Source organism: Calonectris borealis, chromosome 12 (genome assembly GCF_964195595.1).
Source record: "Calonectris borealis chromosome 12, bCalBor7.hap1.2, whole genome shotgun sequence".
Lineage (NCBI taxonomy): Eukaryota > Metazoa > Chordata > Aves > Procellariiformes > Procellariidae > Calonectris > Calonectris borealis.
In genome coordinates this window covers 8710558-8727715 of record NC_134323.1, presented here as the reverse complement: position 1 = coordinate 8727715, position 17158 = coordinate 8710558, and the positions used below count along the sequence as shown (strand labels likewise).

Sequence of the window (17158 nt, the reverse complement as noted above, 5' to 3'; positions counted from 1 at the left end):
ACACCCTTGTGAATTTGCAATCTCTATTCCATAAGCCATCAATTTAAATAAAAGTAAGGGTGATAAAATTCAAGTTGGGATTAATGACTAAAAATATATTGCCAAGAAAAGTATAGTTTCCATTTACACATTTAAATGTTATTTACCCTACATCACTTCTGAACGATTTCTGAGGAAAAGAAAATAGCCAGTTAGGAATAACAGGTATAGATTTGTTAAACTCACTGATGGGGTGTGGGGGGGAAAGGCTTATTTAAATATTTCTTAAGGGCCATGGAGATGCACGATAGAAAGCTGATATATTGTTGCCATAGAGACAGAGTAATAATCTCATTGATTTCTCCAGTGGTAACAGACCTCTTTTGAAATAATAGCTAAAGAAAGCCACATAGGAATGCAAATACTTCCTAACACATTCTTTCTTTTAAAATAAACTTAAGTATTGATTGTATGCAAACCTAAAACAGCTCTGATGCCAACACCAGGATTTCTCCTGAAACACACAGACCTGCAAGTTTCTATGTTAATGTTGCTAAATAACATTCAAGACAATCCTATCAAGTTCCACTTAAAAGCTGCAAAATAGCAAGTTAGAAGATACAAACTTCTTCAAACGACTGATTTAAAGGTCCAATCCTCTAAGAAAACATAAGCCCAGTTCCTAATTTTTCCAATTATTCATTGGAAATTATTCATTATCAATCAAAAGAAAATAATTCAAAAAGAAAATGTCAAGAGTGGTTTTCATATCATCACAAAGCTAAGAACAATGTATTTATTTTGACATTTATAATCCAACTCACACCCTAAGAATAATTTCTGCTTTTGAGCACATTCTTTGACAATTGAGAGAAAAATCTCTAAATCAGGCAGAGTTCTAATTCAAGTGTCCTTCTTTTGAGGCTTCTTTCTTTTTCAAAGAATGCCCAACCCCACAACACTATCAATGAAGTTCTTCCTTACAAAAGTCAAAGACTGAATGTATGCTAAGTTCAGTTTGGCAGAAGTCACTGGAAAAGATGTACAGACCCATATTTTTTGTTGTGTGTTTTTTTTTTTCTTCTAAAAAAAAGGTCATCCTGTTCAATAATGAAACTTTCACTAACTCAGAGTCACACCAATTTGTGTCCTTGAATACACAATCCTAATAGCTCTCAAAAGCCAAAGCTTTCTTTTTCTTTACCAGATTACAAACTTCAAAAGCAGTATCAGCAAAACTGAATAGATTGTGAACTGTCCTTCTCTAGGGTTCAGTATTTGTTTTTAACAAATAACTTATAACTTATTTTCAAAAGACAGATTTAAAGCTCTTTGGCATCTTGCCCAATATTAGAGACATTGCTACTTTTTAATTTTTTGTTTAGAGACTGGTTCTTTTGAGTCAGTAGCGATCCATTCTTTTGTTATGCTTCGTTTTCAGCATTCATACCCAAAACAGTTAAACAAAAATAATCCTTTGCATAGTCCTTATTAACAATTCAAACATGCCATCAAAAGAATCATTTTTATGCCAGTATTTGCTAGCTAGTCCCATTCTAGAAATTCCAGGGCTAGCAGAAACTTTAATAATGAAACTTAGTCCCTTTTACTGCAATCTCATCTCATAAGACTTCAGTCAACTTCTATTTGCCACAGAGTGGCCTTAGCCACTCCTTGACACAAAAGATGTGATACAGTGAACATCACTTGCATGCACACTTATATTGCTACTTAAAGTCACCTCTGCCTTACGTCTCTTTATGAACCTCTTCCCCCATAAGCATATCAAATATTTTCCTTAATATATAGCTTAATACCCTTACACTTTGCACTTCGTATGCTTTTGATTTCCCATGTTGTCTAACCTCCCCATTACAATTAATTCCATAGATAAATGAGAGCTGAATTTTTTAAGTTTACCGCAACCTCTTGCACGTTTTCCTTTTGCCATCCCTTATAAGATCTGTTCCAGTACTTCTTGCATCATCAACCTGTCACTTCATCTATTAGACTAAACGCAGCTTAAATTCTACAAACGCTACTTAAAAATTTTTGTTTTATTTTTGTACAGCACCGAATGCCATAATACAGATTATAATAAATATCAAAGTGTACTAAACAAAGGAGACTATAACTGTTCCCAAGAAACAATTATCCTATTTCTCATGTCAAATAACAGGGTTTTTGTTTCCTCAGGTCTCATGGAATGTCTACTTCCCCTATACAGGAAGAGGATAAAGGAAAAAAAAAACATTAGATGCAGAGTGTCATAGAATGTTTAAAGATGCACATAGAAGTGACAGAAGATTCATATGTTTGCACTGTTCCAGTTAAACATAGTCTTATGCCTCTTCAGTAAGAGCAGATGTGGATGCACAATGAGTAAGTTATTGAAATTCATGCTAATAAACAAACCCTCAGCTTACCCGCCTAGCCATATCTGTGGCTTACTTGAGTCACTTGTGACACCAAAGACATCAGGAATCAAGTCTCCATTAAAGCTGAAAATGCAAAACAACTTCAGTATCACCTTAGTCATTATAGGAGTTGAAATTAACTGTTCTTAAGTTAACTTGTATTTAGTTAACTAGTGGTTTTCCCACCAAGCAATGAAGAATTTTCAGCTGTGTAGTCTTTTCTGAATTTTGGCTCTTATCTGAACTGCTGGTAGTAGCACACTTTCTTCAATATTTTACACTATGCCATGCATTTGATTTTCCAGCTATGTTTCCCCCCCTCTCTTTTGTTCAGCATTTCACACAGAGGGAAGTGCAATGTGAAAGCAATATTTGCTCAGTCTGATAAGCCAGTAAGGTTTTTGCTTTACAAAATTCACTAAAAAATGAGTGGCTCTTTTTCTGCATAAAACAGAGTACCAAAATTAAAAAATTAAAAGCTTATTTAGTTACTATTGCCAGGATGATACAAAATACAAGATTTGTAAAGATGACTTGTGTTTCGCCATCTTTTGTTAGACCAGTTGACATTATACAAACCACCCTGTTCTTAAAAGATAAAGAGCATGTGTTTCAAATTTTAGCATTAAAATATATTTAAATTGCTCTTAATCACCATTATAAATGTTGTTTTCTAAAAAGGTAGGTCATACTTACTCCATTACTAGAGGCTCATCATGAAAAGTTTTATTTAACGTAGCTTTATGGTTAAGATCTGAAAACAGAAAATATTTATTTGATTCAGTTACCAATATGTTATGACATTTGTATTTTTAACTTAGACATAATTCTTCTTCTATTAATTTACATCAATTTTATCATAAAAAAAAAATCAGCTACCACTGAACATAAAAAACTAGATGGCTTCCTGAAATTATGCAGGAAAGGTGAGTTACAGTTAAAATGCTGAAGCTTCTTCTCTCTCCACTAAACTCTTCAACAATTATTCTAAATAGATCTTAGCAACCTATTTCTATGTATGACTGCAATCACACAGACACACGAAATCGGAAATAGTTGGGATGAAGACAGTCTAAAAATTTAACATTGTACATAAGACCTCTGTTAAACGTTTTATCACTGTAAAAACCCAAACATTCTTAATCATATACACTGAGTGTTTGAAATAAGGATTCCAGGTAGATTGCCTAAATGGGAAGTGAGGATTTTAAGTCCTAATCAGGTTATCGCCTCTAAGACTTCACTTTTACTTGTAATCCAAACTCCTTGCCACATCATCCCCGTTTCCTTCATCTCTCCATAATGTTTCTCTTCTTTCCAGTTCCCACATTTTATGACAGTACCCTCCTATTGACTTGTCTGTCACACTTCCATTACCCAAGTAGGCACCACATACCTTCCCAGTAGCCTCACTACATACCAACCATTGCCCGAATTTTTAACCTCTGACTCTTTTTCTAAGCCCCATATGCTCATTTGTGCCTCTCCTAATATTTGTTTATTCAGAATTTGGTTTAACAGATGTAAGAGTGCTGTATTACTGTGTATATTATATTGGTAAGCTTAGGTATGATATTTTGAAAGTTTATGCACTAAACTTTACACCAGGTTCTCAGCGCATTTTAAATTCAAGATAAGTCTTTTGAGATAATCTTTGTGAAGCTGACATGCATAATGGGGAAGCCATGAGAAGTGGCTCTTCAGTTAGTATGTTGCTGTCAAACTGTAATATTGTTTGGTTAATGTCTGTTGCATGATCCAAAGCAAGAGTTTTAGCTTTGTTCTCTTTCATTAATTATTAAATACAGTTTAACAGCAAGTTAATATATGGGTATGAAGCTGAATAGCTGCTAATTCCTATTTTAGTTGTAAAAACAAACACTACACTGTAAAATGAGTTATAACTTTCTGACAATACTTTGAATTACTATAAAGTCTAACAATCTTAATCATAAGCAGTTTCAGCAACTCACCTAATGTTTGGTTGTGCCCCCAGAAAATAAACACTGAAAGTTCATCTGTGCCATGATTTTGTGCCTTGGTAGTCAGGAGGACATCCATTTGTGAATCACCATCATAATCTCCAGGAACTACACTGGTTATGATAACACTGAGAGATCTAGAATTAAAAACAAACAAAAAACGCCACATGCAAATAATTGTACAAATGTGTGCATGAAAATTGAAAGTACTTGTGTGTTCAAAGGCTTGCCTTTTTGTCCCAATTATTATTAGTTGGTCCAATACAATGTTATCCTTCAACAACCTGGCTTTTTATAAAGTCCTTATCTATTGCAAAAGTAACTTTAAATCAAGCATTCTGCAGGCCGTCTTCCTCTAAGGAAGGATGACATTTTTAACTCTAAACTTCAGTTAACAGGCATTCTTCAGCCATATCCTGGTTGATAATGCTATCTAGACTTCATTAAATCCCTTCATTTGTTGTAAAACCAGTCCTCAAAAATGTGTTTCAGAGAACAGAATCTTTTTGTTGCATTCCAAGAGCAAGACCATAAAGCAACAGGAGCCGCTTAAGCAGCAGGAGTCAGACAGATAGCTAGACCTTTTTAAAGACAATGTCATCTCCTCCTACCTTCTGCCACATCTTACCACTCCTCCCTACATTTGTTTGTTCTTTCTATCTTTTTTTACTTGGTTACCTACCCAGAGACTCTGCTTTACACACAGAAACATGGATCATTCTGTTAAGAATTAAAAGCAGATCATTTCTAATGCACTAAACAAATCAGCTCCTTCCAAGATAGGAGGGAATAAGGAAAAACAAAAATATATAGAACTATAGAAGATGAAGCTGAGCTATAACAGTAATTTAACTTTTAATAGACATAATACTATTCGTAAGCATTATTCATAAGCAATAACATATCCTGTAATACTATTATGGTTAAAACTATACATATATATGTACATAAATGCACAGATTGTTTTACATTTGTTAAAAATTGATGCTTTTTTTAAAGCCACATCTAAACTTTAGAAAGGAACAGATCTCTACACAGAAATACCAGAACACCATTCTCTGTATCTCTTTCTAAAGCAGATGATATTGGCTGGATTCCATTAGTAACTACAGCAACTAGAAGAATTTCCCTGAAAACATGTCTTGGGACAGAGACTAATACTACCCACCAAAAAGACTTAACCTATGATATGGAATAATATCTGCTTTACTAGGAAATAAAGTCCTGAAAAACCAAGTCAACTGCAAATATATTCCAAGATACGAGTATTTTTAATACTAATTAGAGGACAAAAAGCCAAAGCATAGCAGTTCCGTAAGGGGGTGGGAAGTGACACCTATTAGTTAACAATATGAATGACAAAACTCATCTCCACAAATTCTGTAATCTGACCCACAAAATCCAAACAAATCAAAACAAAAATGTATCAGGAAATTAATCAGGAAACCAGTCAAAGAACTGGAGCTCTAAGGGCAAGTTGAACAACGTAGTCAAACAGATAACACCAGCACAGACAATTCTAGTCATGTTCCCACTGACTGCAAAGATGTGCCTTCAAGAAAAACGGCCACTTACATTGTTTCACCACTGAATATCAATACTTACTTCATTGGTAACTTAACACGGGGCTTGAAGTAGGGTTCCTTTTGGTCAGCCAAAAAGATAATCAACTCATTTCCTGCAAAAGCAAGACAGACAATGAATAACAGAGGAGGATTGTAAATGGTTTATATACAAAAACATTAAAAAAGCTACGCCACAAATAGCCATTCCTCACAGTAGCAAAAACTTTGAGACTTCCCATACAACTACTTCCTCCTCATTCAAAAGGAAGCAAAAGGAGCACTTCTTCAATACAACCTACAAATCTAACTGCATCTCAAAGGAATGCTAATATCAGGACTCTTCTTTGGGGCTTGGTGTTAGACCTTTCTCTCTGCTATTGTTGTCACATCACTTAAAATAAAACTCCCTATAACGACTTAAGAAACATCACATGTTGAAAAGTAGTAAGCATCAGTTCCATACAAATAATTAAAGCTTAAAAGCTAACTCAAATGAATTATTTTAATACTGTCTCTGACATAGCAGGATCTGATACTGCTTTCCCAAGACGGCTGACAAAAGCACTTTAAGTAAAACTCACAGAAGTAATCTGTGAGTTCCCTGCAGCATTTCCTCATTTAGAGACAATGATACAAGCAACTATCATTTAATTATTTCAGGAAGATCTAAATAAAAGCCCATATTTCTGTTGCACAAATAATTGAAATTCAGGGAAGAAAAAAAAATTTTAACCTGAATGATGAAATATATTTTCAGTCAGTAAACGACAATAAACACGCACTTACTTCTGTAAGTAAAATAATAGTTCACAGCTGAAGAAAAAAAATAGGTTTTTTTATTCATCCTTTGTTTTTCTGCATTCACCAAGAAACTCACCTGTAGCATCCTAAACTTCAAGAACTAGGTTACCTAATCAAAAATAATTCTACAGCTCCAAACTCGAGCTACCATAGTATATTTCAAGAGCGTCATTCTGTGGCAAAGTTCATAGCTGTGAAATAGCAGAATACAAGCTTCCTGGCTATGGAAGAAAAAGATACCTGCCATAAACATATTTGCCAAGGAGAATATGCCAGCAAATGAGTAAATGAAAACAAACCCTTCCAAAATGGATAGGGGTGACGAGTGCAGTTCCATCTGGCAAAGTAATAAAGTCTGGGTTGCACTACACGTTCACAGATGATTGAAAAAGTTGGCACACAGTAAGGTAAAGAAGCCTGCTGGCTGATTAAGCTTTTGATAATGAAGCTGTGGGTTGACTGCTAAAACTTGTAATTCTGATTTCACACTATAGACTTTCACCTGCCTTTTTATCATCTATCTAGTAAAGTAATGATGATGATGAAGAAGCAAATGTGGTTTTACACATACCAGGTTCCAAGTCAATTATACCACTCAGAAATGAGATTTTATGGTCACTAAAGATAGATTTATGAAAATTTCAGCTCAGTGCTCATCAATAGTCAAAACAAACTGACTACTGGAAATTATTAGAGGAACAGAAAACAAAATCACTATGCCACTACATCAACCCACAGTGCACACTCCTAGTTGCTTTTTGCAGTTCTTGTCCTCTCATCTCAAAAAGAATACAGAAGAAAGGAAAAAAAATATGCATAGGAGAGTGTGAAAAAAGGGAACAGTTTCCATACAAACAACAACTACATAGATTAGAGGTCTTCAGTCTGAACATCTGAGTGAGGATACCACAGAAGTTTTCAAAATTCTCCAAAGAAATGCAGAAGGTGAATAGGGGAATGATCACCCACTGCCCTGTACTATGAAGAGACATTAAACACAACTAGAAGGTGGTAGGTTGAACAAGCAAACAGCATGAGCTTCCCCACTTATCCCTGTTTTGTGCACAGACTTACAAAACAAGTAAGTGTATGCACAATTCCATTTATTTGTATATTTTTAGTTTCAAAAATTGACTAAACTCAGGGTCCACCGGTAATTTTGAATTGTTCTTGCAACAAGGTACTTCTGGATCTAGATTACTTCTTATGTTTAGCTAGTTTACCCTCTCTTACAAAGCTCTGAGTACAAATTGTTTTTTCTTTCAAGTATCTGAGCATATGAAACATAACTCTCATTCAAATAAAGTAATTCAAGATCAGAACAGTAATATAAATCCAGGACAAGGCCCAAGACATCATCCCCATTTCCTTATTAAGGGTCAGGATTATTAGGACTGGGCTCTTTACCAGATCACTGTTCCTCAAAGTCTAGTATTATCTCCAGTGCTCACTTCTTCAGCACTACTTAGAATTGGCTATTGTTTATTCTACTACTTAGAATTCTACTGTTTAGAATTGGCTATTACTTTTTGTTTAGATGGTATTCTGTAAATTTTTCAGGCTACTTTTTGTCAAGACTTAAATTATGAAAAATAATGTTTTCAAGTAGGTTATTTGAGGCTCATTTTTACAGAAAGTATCAAGTAGGAAAACTATAGCAAGTGCCGCTGTGCAGAAGTAAAGAAGAAACCATGAATCTCGCTTCTAAAACTTTTAACTATTCACATTTTTATATGCATTCATCTGAAAGATAAGAAAGTAAAAATTAAATCTCTTATCACTGATGTCCATTTAAAATCTAATCCTTCAGTGCATTTTTTTTCAGTAGATGAGCCAGTGGAGCACTTTCAAGGAGCCATGCATTTAAATATCTCAACTAGATGGGAAATCCACTCATGCTTTACCGAAGCTACTTACAGAAACATTTCTGAGATTGAAGAAATAAAAAAGGCAAATTTGAGAATACGTTTATTACCTTAATGCGTAGCTTCAAGCAAGTAAAATAATCCAAGATGAACATCTGCAAATAACACTGACCACTAACAATAAGCTCTGATTTGGGGTGCCCCATATCTGAAGCCTAAACAGAAACTCATGGCAGATGACAGCTGTGTGGAACAAATTTATCTAGCTTTCCACTTTAACATAATGTTCAAGGTAGGATAATGTGCAATTTGTCTTCTTTACAAGTGAGAAAAGTTCATCTCTATTTCTCAAAATATTGTGAAAGCAGGAGCGAAAAACCAATTTGTGACCATTCACTCTATAGGACAAAGTCTTTAGATTATTTCACATCAATAAATTCAACTTCAAAAAAAAGTATTTCTTGCCCTATATGAAGCCATATTTTAGTGCAAGTTGCAAATACCTCATTCCATACAGAAAATATCTCAGGAGCAAAGCAAACGTCAATTTTAGTCTTGAAAATAATATTATTGTTCGCTCTGCTCGCCCTCAGCAACACAGCAAACAGACCCGAACACGGAACACGGTGCTTGCGAAGAGAGGCAGCTAGCAACTGACAGAACCGAGGGCACCTCGAGCTGGAAGGGACCCGTAAGGATGATCGCGTCCGACGCCCTGCTCCTCGCCGGACAACTCCCACCGGGAACCGGGAACGCGTCTCTCAAACGAGCAACCGGCGCCTCCTCAGGAACACGCCGCAGGGAGGACGCCGAGGCAGGACGCCCCTCCGGGACCCCGCAGGGGTCACAGCGGGAGCACCGCGGCCGCCCCGCAAGCCTTGAAACGCCGCCAGGAACACGCCTTGAAACGCCTCAGCGCTCCCAACACCGGCACGGAAAACCCCCGACGCGCTCCTCGGGGACTCCGGCGACGGCACCCGGGCACCCAGCCGGCCCCGCTCCCGCCCTCCTCCGGACCGACGCCGGCGGCCCCGCTCCCGCCCCCGGCGCGCTCACCGCCTCGCAGCACGAACAGGTCCGTCTGCTTGTCCGAATTGAAGTCGCCGAAGGCCGCGAGGGTCCCGTAGGCCTCCGCCCCGAAGAGCGGGGCGGTGACGTTCTGCAGGGCCCCGCCGGGCCCCGCCAGGGCCAGCAGCAGGCACAGGCGCAGCCCGGGCCAGCCGCGGCAGCCCCCCATCCTGCAGCGGCGCGGCCCAGCTCCCCGCCGCGGCCGCCCCCGCCCGCATCACTTACGGCAGCGCAGGGGTGTGCCCGGCACAACAGCCGGCTCGCTTCCGGGACTGACCCGGCGGCTTTGCGACAACGGCGTGACGGCCTGCGCGAGTCTCTTTACGGCTGGCGCGGGTAACCAGGTGGAGATCGGCGCCCGGCTCGGTCTCTGCGGTGCCGGAGAGGCGAGGGCGGCTGTCCTGGCCAGAGCGGAGCGACGGCTCCTCACCGGGATGGCGGCGGCAGCGGCGGCCCCTGCGGCGGCCCATATGGCTGATGTGAGCTGGAAGATGCTGGAGCTGCGGGCTCGCTGTAAACGTTCAGGTCTGACCTCTGGCTTGCCCGAGAGGAGCTCAGGGGTCCCTCTCCTCGCCAGCGCCCCTCCCCTCTCCCCTAACGGCCCCGTTCCCGCGCTCCTCTCCTCGCTTTGCCCCGCCGCCCTCCCCGAGCTCTCGGCCGACTCCGTCCCTGTGGCTGTTTTGCCGCCCCCCCCCCCGCAGCTTTGCGTGTCACTCACCGCCGGCCCCGCCGCGGCCCTGCCCGGCCGCTCCCGCCCCACCGCGCCCCGGTCTCTCGCCAGCGGCCCCTCCGCGCGGGCTCGGAGGGGTCTGCCCGCTCCCCCGGTCCCGCGGCGCGGCGGGGGCTGCTGTGGCCCTTCGGCGGCCGCTGCGAAGGGCGGCCCGGGTTCCTGCGGGTGCGGGACCCTGCTGCCGTGCTCTAACGTGGGCGTCTTCAGCGAGGCAGAGCTTCAGGTGATTTACAGGTGTCGTTGGACAGCTCGGCTGCAAAGGTGGCTGCTCGTGGTAGTGCTGCTGCAGTTTTATAAAGCTGTCGAACAGATGAAGTGTTTTAAAATTGCAGGCACTTGTACAAAAGTACCAGCTTTTGCCAGGTTTCCCTAGGATGAAGATAATTTTTTTTTTAACGTGAGAATTTCTTGTTCTGAACTTGGACTGCATGGCAGCTACGTTCTGGCCCTAAATGAAAGGCTGATTACCGAGTTGGCTTGAATTTCCAAAGTTCAAAAAACCCGATTTTTTATTTTTACATAAAATACACTCTTAGTAGGGTTTTAATTGTTAATGTTCTTATGGAAACAGTTTTCCAAATGATCCCTGTGGTGTTTATTTATTTGTCATACGTGCTTGTAAAACTCCATCATTATTTCCTTATTTGCATATTTGATTGGTTTTATTGTGGTATGACTGATCATACAGTGTGAAAAGAAAATGGGGCTTTATGAGGGCTCTCATCAAAAAAAATTGATTGATTGAAGACTACCCAGATTCATATGGCTTTAAAAATTCTACTTATGTATAGTATTAATTTGCAAAATACCATTATTAAGACTATCCAGTAAATGAGTTGTTACTTTGTGGCCCATTATGATTACACAGTACTGTTATCTGAAAATTGATTTACAAACGTAGCTGTAGAGCTCTATAAAATGAAATCTGGAACCTGCATGTTTGGGATATGTGAATCCTGAGTCACAAGGCAGCATGCTGACTTTGGGATTCCCACACAGATTCAGGCCCTGTGACTGCAGAAGGCATTTGGATGATTTTAAATGCTTGAGTTTTTCTTGGCTGCTGCCTTCTAGTTTTTTGCTAAACATATAAGAAAGTGTCTTCTGTGGTAATGACAAATTATTATTGTAGTTCACTTCCTTCGTCTCCTATTCATAGAGATTTTGTCATTTAGATAGTAACTGAAGAAATTTATTTACTGAAGAAATAAAGATGATTTTAGCTGAAGTGTTTTTCTGATAACAGAGTTGATTTAAAAATCAAATTTTCTATATAATCTTTCAGGTAACATTCGTATCTAAAAATGAAAATCATGTTCTTGTTTCTCAAATTTACTCCTGCATCTTTATAAGTATGTTGAAATCTGTATAACTTCAGAGCTTTTATACTTCCTTTCTGGCACTGTCAGGAAGAGACGTGGTTTGTATAGTCATTGAAAGTGGCTGAAACTCCCCCATACTGTTCTGAATTGGCTGAGGTCTATGCTCGAGAGTCCCAGTTTACAAACTGTGCTGTTTGTTTTGGTTTTTTTTCTTTAGTATGATGCTTGGAGTAAGATATAGTAAACATGGAGTATAGACACATGTACATGAAATGCATGAGTGATTCATGTTTTATAGCTGACAGCAAAGTATCATTTAAGATACTTTGGAGGAGGTAATCCCTATCTTCATGTGTATGTATATTAAATTATGAATTACATTTTTTCCAGTAAGAACAAATTTTATTGAGAATTTTTTCTTTCCCTTCCTTGAGCAATAAAATACTGTTTAATTCGTTGGTACTGTGATAATTAATTAGGAGCAGATTATAAAGGTATTCAGTAATTGGCGAGTTTGCAACCCCTGAAATTTTGGTTACTTTAAAAAATATAAACTACTTTAAAGATTTGGAAAAACTTGCCATCATATTTACAAACAATATTTTCATATTTTACATTCCAAACTGGAAGATGTTCTGCTTCAAATAACTGAGATATTCAGTATCATAAGCAATATATATGACTGCAAGAAACATCCTAGTGTAAATTCCACATGGGATAAAAGCAGCACTATACATAAGCAGAATTTTAGCTCCCCGTGCTTACTATTACTTAACACTTTTATATGCACTAGTTAAATCAGTATTTTTATTTAATCCTGAAATATATCTAATAGATTTTATTCAGCACCTTTTGACGTAACAAATTTCCTGTTGAATAACAAAGCTACTGTGTAATGTCCAAAAGATGAACTTTGTGTAGACTGTGTCATTTTACTCAGAGAAGTTTTATGGAAGTAAAAGCAAAATAAAACCAATTTTTAGAGTAGAAAAGGAAACATAAAATGTAATGAAACTTTACTACCCTTTGTGCTGTGCACTCTGTCATGTTAATAACTCCACTAACATTGCTTTCACTTAATTTAACGCTGGTTGCCTTTAACATTTACTAAACAATTTGAAAATTGCTGTAGCTTAGCCTGAGACGTTTGTGATTAGCTGCACCAATTTGAAATGGCCAATTTGGATGATGACAGAACCTCCTCTGCGCATGCTTTTTTAAAATTTGGTAAGTGTGCAGTTCTGTGTTTTGTTTTTGTTTGTGGTGATTTAACTCAACAAAAAATAATTGTGTGTTTTGTGTTTCGTGCAGTGTTTTGTGCTAGCAATTTTTTAGCACTGTACAGTAGAATTTAAAAATTTGAGCTCTTTCAGTGAAAATTTCTGAAAATTGGAGTCCACTTAGATTGAAATCTACTGTTCAGATCTTCCTATTTTATTTGTGTTTTGTGTTCTTGTAAGTATCTCTCAGTGTAACAATCTCTGAACTGAAATTTCTCTTCCAAGATGATGGTCATGTGAAAGGTGCACTAAGAATGGTGTTTAGATTTAACTCCTAAAAAACCCCAACGTGACTAGTTCAGAGAAAATAAGTAAAATTTCCAATAAGTCAGTCATTGTTCCAAAGCTTGACTTTTGGCAATTAAGTTGAAGCAAACTAAAGTCCCCTGGCACAGCTTCTGTTTAGAAGCTAAAATATATATGAAGTTGTCAAGACCATTACTGTTGTAGCTCAATGTATTTTGAAAAGAGTTTGACTGGAACAAATGTGTCCGATCTGGGGAAAGCTGTATAGGACTCTAGTCTGTGTTGAAACACGGAAGCAGTACAAGTGCTAGTGAGAGTAACCAGGTAAGGGGATTTCAGCCGCCTCTTGCCGCAACTGAGTCACTTGAACTGCACTGCCCTGCCTGTGGCATTTCTGTTTTGCCTCTCTTAATGTCAAAGGGCATGCAAAGTGTTGACATTGTAATAAAAAAATTACTCTTTCCTAATTCTTACATTGATGTTTCTGTTGTTATGATGCAAAATAAACATTTTAATAGTTTCAAGAGCTATTGTTTTGAGTTCTCAGAAATGGCAGTTGATTGCCTTGAATATCCTGAATGGTTTCCTGTCTTGCTTGTAGCATTTACAAGGCTTCTGTGGTACACTTTGGCATTTTGGTGTATTTTGGTTTTGTGAAGCTCCTGTGTACTGGCATGATGGTCAGTGTTTTATTTCTGGTGTGTAGTAACTTCTGTGTGCTGTTAGTTACTGTAAATCCTGAAATCAGTAACTTCCATTAAGTATAATGTACTGTAGAGAGAAATCGCTTCAGATTATTAGGAAATAGATAAAGAACAAAATAAATTGGTACATATTTTTTCTTTCTCCATGAAATTCTAATTGAATTATATGCATAGTCTAACACATGATTTTTCTTGATAAAGGATAGTTGAAAAGTTTTGTTACTTTAAAACTATTTAAATGAAACTATTACTCTTTTTTACCTGTGTTATCATCACTGAACCCAGGTAACATTTTGTACCTTGTGTGTACTCCTAATGTTTATTCAGATAGAGGAATACCTTAATACCTTTTCCTTCTTCCTCCTGCAACCCCTTACCATATTTTCATTGAATTGTAAAACAGTTCAGTTTGGAGGGGATGTTAGGAGGTCATCTACTCCAGCTTCTTGCTCAAAGCAGGGTCAGCTATGAGATCATAGTTTCCTCCTGTATGTAGTGATTAAAAATCCCCACCAGCAACAGCAAAAGTTGGTACATGTTAAGTTCATGGAATCAGAGTTCAGATATTTACATATGTGAGAAGTGAATTTTCCTTCTAGTGGAAGTGCTTCAGAAAATTATTTTCTGATATCACCTTGCTCAACTACATGGGTTTGGACTTAAAAGCAGATGTATTTCATGGCAGACAACTATTAGAATAAACTGTATTGTATGCAACAGTGTATCTCTCCAGTACTGTATTAGGTCTGAGCTCAGGAGAGATTGCAGGAGAAGTCTCGAGGGAAAGGAAATGTAGTGTTGGGAGGATATGATTTGTTCATATGATATAATTTCTTAAACTTTGCTGTGTGACAAAATAAAATCCTCTTTGGTCCCAGTGACTTCTGGATTGTGAAGATGTTATTGTCCATACTAATATTGGGTAATGAAAGTTACTGTGATCTGAGATCCAGAACTTGTTCATGTCTCAAGTGTTGTATTACATCCAGAACTAGTGTCGCATTTAAGGGCTGTGGTCAGTTTTTATTCTCATCCAATCTAGAAAGAAATCTGGTATTCACAGGTGGTTTTTTTTGTTTGGTCTGTGCTGATTTAATTATGCAAGTAAACATTTTCTTTTTTTCTTCTGGCATGTGAAATGTTGCAAATAACATTCTTGCCATGTTGCTTCCATTTGTTTGTGTTAAACTTTGGGGGGGGTGGGGGGGAATGTGTGTGTTTGTTTTAAATTCTGTACTTTGAAAATTTTGAATAATCAATCCTTGTTAGAATATGCAAATCTTTATCCATACCTAGGTCCAGAATTCCATTCTGATGCCTATTTTTCTTTAATATCTGCAACTGCTGCCATCTTCAAGGATGTGTGGGTGTTCAAAGCTTCTATACAAACGAATTTGGGAGCAGGGTTCCAAAATGTTGGCCATAGCTTTTAAATCTAAACATCTAGACAGTTTATAGCTCTTCCCTGAAGAGCAATTAATGCTAATCTCAAGTATAACTGGAATAAAAATGAAGTGGATGGGAAAGTACTTTAACATCAGGATGACATAATATTCTCAGCCTCCAGAGATTGTATATACATACGTATTTACACTGCTAACAGCTTACCTCAGAGAACTTCCCTTAATTTCCTTCAGTTTTGTATTCTCCTTAAAAGAGATAATTAAATTGTAAATTTTTCCTGGAATTGTACATTTGAGTTTCATATGCTGAATAATATTTTCTTATAGTTTCCATGTCTTAGCTAAGTCAGAAATATCTTGTCTGTATTACCTTAGTTCTACGCTAGTAGTTGATGTCTCTGTTATCAGTTATTGGGCTGTTTCACATTTCTTCCTGGTCTGTAATACTCTGAAAGGAAATGACTATCCTTTTTAGTAATTCTTCAGCTTGAAGAATGGTGAAATCATGTTACTTTGGAACCTGTAAGTGGTAGGAAATGAAAGGGGATTCATTTTCAATGCAAAATACGGATATAGTGTATTTAGTCAGTGCAATATCTGAAGAAAAACAGGGATTTAGTTGGACTTAGGGTAACGATTTTGAGTGTTCTCTTATCAGACGTTAAAATATTAATGCAGGAAGCAATACATTGATTTACTATCTGTTTGGGTTTTTAGTGATTTTGAAGTAGTTACTGACTTGCAGCAATCCACTTCTGATGTAAGGAAATAATGGGCATACTTCATTCTTTGTGGAAGAAAATCTGAACTACCATGTACGCTTTTTAAATTTTGTATAGGGTTGTTATGCCGGTATACAGCTGAAGAAATACTAAATCAAGAAAATATTTTCTTATATTCCTTCCTAGCATATCTACTTATTTACCTAAAATAAAACTCACACTGTATGGTTACAATGATATTAATACTTTTCATAAATTACTATTTATGAAAAATAGTATTTGAAATTAATGTCCTCATTCTGTTTCTTCTGAATGCTAACGTACAAGCTGAGAACTCAAGGGTACTATTTGCGTATGTCATTCTTTTATGTTTAAGTGTTGCAGAGTCTTTCTGCTGTCATTTTTTTCAGTTTGAAAACCTATTTTAAATGTGTAATTGAAAATGGCTTTCTATGGCAGGTTTTTGTCTTGCTGAAATGAACTATTAAATAGCTTTTGGAAAAGAGTATAGATGGGCTTTTTTTAGCTATCCTAAAAATAGCCTCCACTGGGTTATAGTCTCACTACAAAACCACACAGAAGGAGCAGCTAGCTTCATGTTTGTCTTATCTGTTTCTTGCTTTTGATTAGATTGTGATACTGATGAAACATAATTTACCACAGGATTTGTCCAGTAGAACGCTGTAGACACCCAAGCAAACATAAACTATATAGATGCTAACGAGGTACTAATGAAGAGTATGTGGAAAATTTTGATTTTGAGTGTCCCTTTAAACAAGTTCTCCTACTTGTAGTAGGATTACTTTTAAGGAATACTTTCAAGGCATAAAACTTTACTTTTTGTCAATTTTCTTGAACTTTGAATTCATCTCACTTTTTCATTTCATCAACAGTCTACTCTAGCTGTTTTAATTTATTTCTGCTAGTAAAGTTTCAAACATCTAAAAGAATATAATTTGTAGATGGTGGTGCTTTAACATTTTCATGCTCTTTGTTCAATTTGCTTTCTGTACAAAGTTGAAATCTTTGAATGCTCTGAAATAGAAGAATATGCTTTTTGTTCATGATAACTTT

At 37.5% G+C, this 17158-nt stretch overlaps 2 protein-coding genes across 10 annotated transcripts in view; one reads left to right on the top strand and one right to left on the bottom strand.

Moving 5' to 3' along the window:
* The window catches only part of ITFG1 (integrin alpha FG-GAP repeat containing 1), an 86812-nt gene extending 76884 nt beyond the window's left edge, over window positions 1-9928 (bottom strand). For 2 of the 4 annotated variants that reach the window (XM_075161244.1, XM_075161243.1), the window contains exons 1-5: window positions 9666-9927; window positions 5984-6056; window positions 4370-4515; window positions 3093-3150; window positions 2406-2480 (exon numbers count right to left, since the gene is read on the bottom strand). In XM_075161244.1, coding sequence (XP_075017345.1) covers window positions 2406-2480; window positions 3093-3150; window positions 4370-4515; window positions 5984-6056; window positions 9666-9846 — 533 coding nt within the window. In that variant the 5' untranslated portion in view covers window positions 9847-9927. Of the gene's footprint in view, window positions 1-2405; window positions 2481-3092; window positions 3151-4369; window positions 4516-5983; window positions 6057-9665 lie in introns of all 4 variants that reach the window. The other 2 variants (XM_075161242.1, XM_075161241.1) reach the window with 2 other exon arrangements.
* A 58-nt stretch (window positions 9929-9986) lies between these two features.
* The window catches only part of PHKB (phosphorylase kinase regulatory subunit beta), an 81555-nt gene continuing 74383 nt past the window's right edge, over window positions 9987-17158 (top strand). For 2 of the 6 annotated variants that reach the window (XM_075161238.1, XM_075161234.1), the window contains exon 1: window positions 9990-10202. In XM_075161238.1, coding sequence (XP_075017339.1) covers window positions 10112-10202 — 91 coding nt within the window. In that variant the 5' untranslated portion in view covers window positions 9990-10111. Of the gene's footprint in view, window positions 10203-12861; window positions 12957-17158 lie in introns of all 6 variants that reach the window. The other 4 variants (XM_075161235.1, XM_075161236.1, XM_075161237.1 and 1 more) reach the window with 4 other exon arrangements.